At 45.4% G+C, this 7621-nt stretch overlaps 1 protein-coding gene across 1 annotated transcript in view; it reads left to right on the top strand.

Annotated features, from left to right (window-relative positions):
* The window catches only part of LOC102865353 (lysosomal alpha-mannosidase-like), a 47944-nt gene extending 40537 nt beyond the window's left edge, over positions 1-7407 (top strand). The window contains exons 21-24 of the mRNA XM_006898858.1: positions 3905-4141; positions 6581-6727; positions 6811-6913; positions 7184-7407. Coding sequence (XP_006898920.1) covers positions 3905-4141; positions 6581-6727; positions 6811-6913; positions 7184-7407 — 711 coding nt within the window. The remainder of the gene's footprint in view (positions 1-3904; positions 4142-6580; positions 6728-6810; positions 6914-7183) is intronic.
* The last annotated feature ends 214 nt before the right edge of the window (positions 7408-7621 follow it).

Raw genomic sequence — 7621 nt, 5'->3', positions numbered from 1 at the left:
GCATAGTAATCCATTGTGTGAATATACCACAGCTTCTCTATCCATTCGTTTGTTGATGGGCACCTGGGTTGTTTCCAACTCCTTGCTATTGTGAACAGAGCTGGGATAAACATGGGTGTGCTTGTTTGTTCTTTTGGCAGCCTGTGCTCTATTCAGTACTCTTCACCAACACCACATTTCAAAGGCATGGTTTTTTCTTTGGTCTTCCTTATTTATTGTCCAACTTTCAGAGGCATGCAAAGTCATTGAAAAAGAACAAGGCTTGGATCAGGCACACCTTACTCTTTAAACTGATATGATTGCTCTTTCACACTTTAAAGACGTTCTTGACAGCAGATTTTCCCAATGCAACACATCTTTTGTTTTATTGACAGCTGCTACCAAGATGTTGTTTGTGGATCCCAATAAAATGAAATCCTTGACTACATCAATCTTTTTCTCTATCTATCATGATGTTGCCTATTGGTCCAGTGGTGAGAATTTCTGTTTTCTTGATGTTGAGATGTAATCCACATTGAAGGCTGTGCTTTTTTTTTACCTTCTTCGGTAAGTGTTTCAAGTCTTCCTCCTTTCCTGAAAGCAGGTTTGTGTAATTTGCATAATGCAGGTTGTTGATGAATCTTCCTCCAGTCGTGATGCCAAATTCTTCATATTGTCCAATTTCTCAAATTATTTGCTCAGCATATACATTGAATAGTTATGGAGAAAGGATACAACTTCAACGCACAACTTTGCTGATTTTAAATCTTGTTTTGTTTCTTGGTCATTGTATGTTGTTGTTATGTGCTGTTCAAGTTGCCTATAACTCATAGTAACCCTGTGAACAATGGCTCTGAAACGTGTCCTGTCCTGAGCCAGCTTCACCATTTCTGACACAACTGGACCCATTGCCACAGTAACTGTGTCCATCCATCTCATCCAGGATCTTCCTCTCCTGTGTCGTCCCTCCACCCTTACAAAAGCACAATGTCCTTCTCCAAGAGCTGAGCCTTCCTGGCAACATGCCCAAAGACTGTGAGACGGAGCTTCAAGATCCCTGCCTCCAAGGAGCAACTTGTTTTAACCCTTTCTAGGACAGACCTGTTTGCTCTCTTAGCAGTCCAAGGTGTATGTTCAATACTCTTCTCCAGCACCACAACTCAAAGGCATTGATTCTTCTTTTGTCACCCTGTCCAGCTCTCCAATGCACAGCAAGCAATTGAGAAGATCATGGACTGAATAAGAAGCACTTTGGTCTCTAGACTGATATCATTGCTCTTTAGCGCTCTGGAGAGGTCCTTGACTGCAGATTTTCCCAATGCAACTCATCTTTTGATTTCCTGACTGCTGGTGCCAAAGGTGTAGATTGTGGATTTGAGCAAGGTGAAATTGTTAACATTCTCAGTCTTTTCTCCATCTATCATGACACTGCCAATTGGCCTAGTGGTGATTATTTTGTTTTCTTGATGTTGATATATAATCCATGTTGAAGACTGCAGCCTTTGACCTTCTGCAGCAAAAGCTTTTAGTCCTCTTCAGTTTTTATAAACAAGGTTGGTGTCTGCGTAATGCAAGTTGCTGATGAATTTTCCTACAACCCAATGTCACATTCCTCCTCATAAAGTCCAACCTCTCAAATTATCTGTTCATCATATAGATTGACAAGGTATGGAGAAAGGATACATCCCTGACACATTCCTTTCTTTATTTCGAACCATGCAGTGTTCTCTAGCTCTGTTCGGACAACAGCTTCCTAGTCTAATATAAATTTCAAATGAGCACAATCAAGTGCTATGAGATTCCTGTTCTTCTCAAGGCTAGCCACAATTTGATGTGATCCACACAGTCAGAAGCCTTTGTACAGTCAATAAAACACAAATATATATCCTTCTGATGCTCTCTGTTTTCAGCCAAACCCTGCCTGACATTGGCGATATCCCTAGTGCCACCACCTCTTCTAAACCCTGCTTGTGCTTCTGATAGCTCTTTGCTGATGTACTATTCCAGTCAGGGTTTTGGAGGTTGGTTGTTTTTGTTTGTTTTTTTTTAAATCTTCAACAAGATTTTGCTTGTGTGTGATATTGTTCAATAATTTTCACACTCTGTTGTATCACCTTTTTTATGAATGAGAATAAATATGGATCTTTTTCAGGCAATTGGCCAGGCAGCTGTCCTCCAGATTTCTTGACACAGCCTGTTGAACACATCTTTTGTTGAAATATGTCAATTTGTTATTTCATCAATTCCTGGGGATTTCTTTTTTGTTAGTTTCTTCAGAGCTGCTTGAAGTTCCTCCTTTATTACCATTAGTTCTTATTCATAGGTTCTGTGTCAGTCAATTCTTTTTGGTACTGTGACTCTGTGTGTTCCTTCCAACTTCTTTCAATGATTTCTAGATCATTCAATATTCAATATTTAAGAATTGCAACTCGAGATTTTCATTTGTTCTTTGGTTCCTTCAGCTTGAGAAATGCTAAACGATTTCTTCCCTTTTGATTTTCTAACTAACTTTTCACATTTTGTTATAATATTTTGCTTGGTCATCATGAAATATTCTTTGACATCTTCTGTTCAACTCTGACTTCATTTCTTCCCTTTGATTTTTACTTTTCAATGTTCTAATGCAACACTCGGAGTTTATTTACTCTGACATCCATTTTGGTATTTTCTTCCTCCTCCGTCTTTGTAATGACCTTTTGCTTTCTTCACGGATGATATCATCCCATAGTTCATTTGGTCTTCATTCATTAGTGTCTAATGCCTCAAACCTGTTCTTGAGATGGTTTTTTTCAATTCAAGTGGAATAGACTCAAGGTTGTATTTTTGTTCTTGTGGGTTTGTTTTCATTTTCTTTAGCTTCAATTTGAGTTGCATGTGAGTAGCTAACGGTCTGTTCTACAGTCAGCGCCCGGCCTGGTTTTCATCGCTGATACTGGGCTTCTCCAGTGATTCTTTCTACAGATGTAGTCAATATGATTCTAATTCCTTTATGGTGGTGGTGGTGGTGGTGGTTATGGGCAGACAAGTCAGGGCCGGCTCACAGTTGCCCTCTAGTGGGCTTTCAGAGGTAGTGAATTGCTCAGAAGGATTTTGTCCATTTTTCTACCGTGGAGTGGTCGATTCTAACCACCTGTTTCCGGGTTTGCAGTGCAACTCCTTACCGCTAGGCCACCAGAGCTCCCCCTTTATTAGAACTCCTATTTCTTTCTGGATATTTTTTAGATGTTCTAAATATATTTACTGCATATAAATCATCTTTTTTGCATTTTTAAAAAAATTATTAATTTCAATGAAAATTTACAGACTTTGTGTTTCCATTCATTCATTGTTTCACTTTTCTCCCCTCCCAACCCTCCCCCCTAGTACATTACTCTCTTAGAAAAGTAAAACAAATTCCTTCATTGTTTTACAATCCCTCCCACCAGGTCCACTCCACTATGCAGCCTTCGTTCTGGACTCCTGTCATGACAAAAATACCTAATCACATAACCCTTTTAAACAGTTTTCTCCTTCATCCATTTCAATGCAGTATACATTAATTATTCCTTCTATCTCAGTCTCCCCCCAACACCAATGTCAGTCCTGTTTTACAACAGTGGCACCATGCAATATTCATCCTTTTGTGACTGAGATACTTCACTCAGCATAATGTCCTCCAGGGTCACCCATTTTGAATAGTATTGCATGAGTTCCTTGTTTTTCAACACAGCATAGTATTCCATTGTGTGAATATACCACAGCTTCTCTGTCCATTTGTCTGTTGATGGGTCTTTCTAGACATTTTTATGCCCAGTTCCCTGATGTCTCTCACTCATCTCTTCTTCTCCCTAACCTCGCCCCAGTGCTTCACCCAGGAACCCCCATGAGACAACCTAGTTACCCCCTCTCCGGACTCTCACCTCTTCCTCTACTCATCTTCCACCAGGTGCACCGGAGGCTGCTTTTCGATGACCAAAACGGTGTGAATGAACCGCTGCTGGAGACCAACGATTTCGGGAAAGGTCTGTGGGTGCAAGGCCGACACCTTGTGCTCCTGGACAAGACCCAGACCGCGGCCGCTGGTCACAGGCTGCTGGCAGAGAAGGAGGTCCTGGCCCCACAGTTAATGTTGGCCCCTGGCAGTGACACCACATGGAACCACGAAAGGATCCCTCACAGAACGGTAAGAGAATAGAGAGGGAAGAGAAGGGGGCATGGGCACAGAAACGATGGGGCAGATAGATCTGTGAAAGGGCTGAAGAGAGGTCCACTTTTCCGTTGAGATTAAGCACAGGGGTGGGAGGAGCACGAAATACAGTCTGTCCAGTTCCTAACTAGCCTTTCTCTACCTGCCCTAAGGCCCAATACAGCCTGGCCTTGCGTTTTCATCATGTAATTCGTGTCCTAGGGAACCAGACACACAGACCATTTGTTAACTCAACACCACTGGCCCCTGGATGCCACTGAGGCTTAGCCTGATTCGTCCTGAGCTCCACCCTGTCCACTCTGGACTCAGCCCCACTCCCACCATTCCCTATGCACACACTCTCCCTCTCGCCCAGAACATGCCTGGCCTGTTCAGAAGCTCAGTCCACCCCTTCATCCTTGGCTTCCACAAGGTTCCATCCAGCTCAGTCTTGTCTCTGACCTCCAATGTCTTTTGAGTTTCAACTTTAGCGAGTTTGCACTTAGTGCCACTTTCCCTGCCTCCAAATAAGACACCCTACCTGGACTCTGTACCACCTAAGTTCTGATCTTGAGCACACATCCTAGTTAGTATCACTGCACCTAGTTCAACCCTGTTGTATTCATAACTCATTCTGCTCAGATTAGTAGCTGGCCACTTACAAAAAGTGCAATGTCAGCAGTGTCACCCGTGTTTGGTTTGCTGTATGACTCCATGATTTCAAGCCTCAAGAGTCCCTCCTTCACGTGAATCCCCGCTCCTCTGTGTCTCTTGGGCTCGTTAGTTTGCTGGAAGGTCTCCCAGAGACTCAGACTCACGCAACTGTAGGTTATACAGGCCAGTTTGGCAGGGACTGGTGAGACTGTAGACTATCACTGGCAGAGAGGCTGGAAAGCAGGCTTCCCAAGAAGAGAGCTAGCATTTCGTTCTCATGGGTCTATAAACATCCTAGTAGGGCAGGGAGGCAGAAATGATTGTTAACAAAATTCGTAAGGATGACAGAAAAAGAATTGACACCATTGAGCTGTGGTGTTGGAGAAGAGCCCTGAACATCCCATGGACGGCCAAGAGAATGAACAGATACGTCTTGGAGAGGGTGCAGCGGAGTGCTCTTTGGAGGCAAGAATGATGAGGCTTCGCCTCACGTACTTTGGGCACATTGCTAGGAGGGACTTTTTATTCCTTGGAGGACATGATTCTGGGAAGGGTTGAGGGTCGGTAAAGGAGAGGAAGGCCCTCAACTAGGTGGATTGACACGGTGACTGCTGCCGTGGACTCTCTTGTGTCAGGAAGTGAGGATGGCACAGGATAGAACAGGGTTCAGATCTTTTGTTCATAGGGTCCCTACGAGTCATACTCGACCCAACGACACTTAACAACAACTGAAGGATGAAGCTTGTATCCCACCCTAATCCTATCTCCTTGTTGTTGCTGCTGCTGTTGATGCCTGTACTACTATTGACATTTATCAAAGTTCACAGAGTTTCCGGAGGCATGTTGTTTAGGAAGTGGATGCCACTACTATAACTACTTCAGCACCAAATAAACAGCCAGTAGCTGAGAAAGACATTTTGAACAATAAACCTTTGATTCCACACCTGCCCATCTCCGGCTCGTTCTTCATCTGCACTAAACCAAACCCACTGTCTCCTCGTCCATCCTGGCTCTTGGTGACCCTCTGTTGGGTATCCGAGGCTGTCAATCTTTAGGTGACTCTCTTCCTGGCAGCATGCCATAAAGTTTGGGGACCCCTCCCCCAACTTTCCAGGGCTGTTTCTCCCCCTCTTTACTTTTCTCTTTAACTCTTTCGCACAGCCTATCTATCTTTCACCACCCATGCCTCCTTTGCATTACTTTAATAAACCTTTTTCTGAACTACATCAATCACATTTATAAACATTCTTATATAGACCCACTATGAAACAAATACATTTTTTGCAAGCACCTAGGAATAAAATTTTTATTTAATAAATTTTTTAATTAAAAAAACAAACACCTAGGGAGCTCTGGTGGCCTAGTGGCAAGAAGCTGCACTGCAATCCCAGAGGTGTGTGGTTAGAATCCACCAGATGCTCTGCTGGAGAAGGAGGGGCAATCTCCTCCTGTACCGGTCAGATCCGATTTGACGGTACACACACACAAAATAATAAAATAAAATTAATTTTTTTAAAAAAAAACACCTTTTTCACTTGTTTTCTTAAACTTAAAAATAAAAAAAATCTTCAGGTGAGAAGACTGTTCATTGTTCTACCGTGGAACAGCAGGTGGATTTGAACCACACACCTTTTGGTTAGCAGTGTCACGTCACAGGCTGTGCACCACCCCACCAAAGCTGTTTTGTACCAACGCCCCATCCTTCCTTTGATGACCCCGCCCCTCCAGGATGACACCACCTCCTCACTCTCCCCCCCCCAACCCGCGTTGTCCTTGCCCCAGTTCTCAGGTCTCTGCAGGGAGCTGCCTCCCTCCGTGCGCCTGCTCACGCTGGCCTCCTGGAGCAAGGAGAAGGTCCTATTGCGTCTGGAGCACCAGTTTGCCGCCAGCGAGGGCAACTTGAGCTCCCCTGTGACCTTGAACTTGAAGGTGAGCAGAACACAGGTGAGAAGAAAAGTTGAGGCTAAAAATCCACTCTGTCCACGCTCAGCTGGCCCATCCACTGCCCGCAGGACCTGTTCTCCACCTTCACCATCACTTGCCTGGAGGAGACCACGCTGGCGGCCAACAAACCCCGAGCTGGGTCCTCCAGGCTCCAGTGGAAAACAAACATGGGTGAGGCCCATGCATGGGAGGGGTGTGAAGGTCCACAGGAAGTGAAGATGCTCAGAGGAGAGGCACGAGGGTCAAGGACCTGAGGGCCACATCCTACCTGTAGGGGCAGGTGGTTTTTCCTGCCAGGCTCAGGAGCACAGATGCAGGTTCTGGGGTCACAGAGATGCAAAGAGGTCCTGAGAGTCCAAGATCGAGTCCAGGCTTGGGGAGGGGCAAAGGCAGAGGCTTCTTACCACTACCTTCACACGTCGTCTTCCCCTGCGCCCACAGGCCCCGCCCACCACTCTCCCTCCTCCTCCTCCTCCTCCTCCTCCCTGGATTCCGCTGCCATCACGCTGCAGCCCATGGAGATCCGCACTTTCCTGGCCTCTGTCAAGTGGAAGCCTGCTGAGGAGGGACAGGACAGCTGTGTAAGAGACCAGGCCCCCTCCACCACGGGCTGGGCAAACCGCTGCCTCTACATCCTCCTGCTGCTGTTACAAACCAGTCATTAAAATGCCACCCACCAGCCCCAGGTAGGGGGCATTGACTTCCAGTCTGCTACTTCCTCTGTGTCCAGTATCACCCAGACGTGGCAGCAACAATTCTGCTGCTGAACCCTGAAGAGATATTTCCTCCTGGGCCTCACGACTCACTGGCTGGAACCCTAACACAGATGCACACTCGCTCCCATTCTCTGGTTACTGCCACCCTGTCTCCTCCTCTGCT

This window comes from Elephantulus edwardii, unplaced genomic scaffold, assembly GCF_000299155.1.
Source record: "Elephantulus edwardii isolate Elephantulus edwardi_28Jun2011 unplaced genomic scaffold, EleEdw1.0 scaffold00237, whole genome shotgun sequence".
NCBI classification, from domain to species: Eukaryota; Metazoa; Chordata; class Mammalia; order Macroscelidea; family Macroscelididae; genus Elephantulus; species Elephantulus edwardii.
Note: the sequence above shows the minus strand (reverse complement) of the source record. Positions and strands in the feature narration are given on the sequence as shown.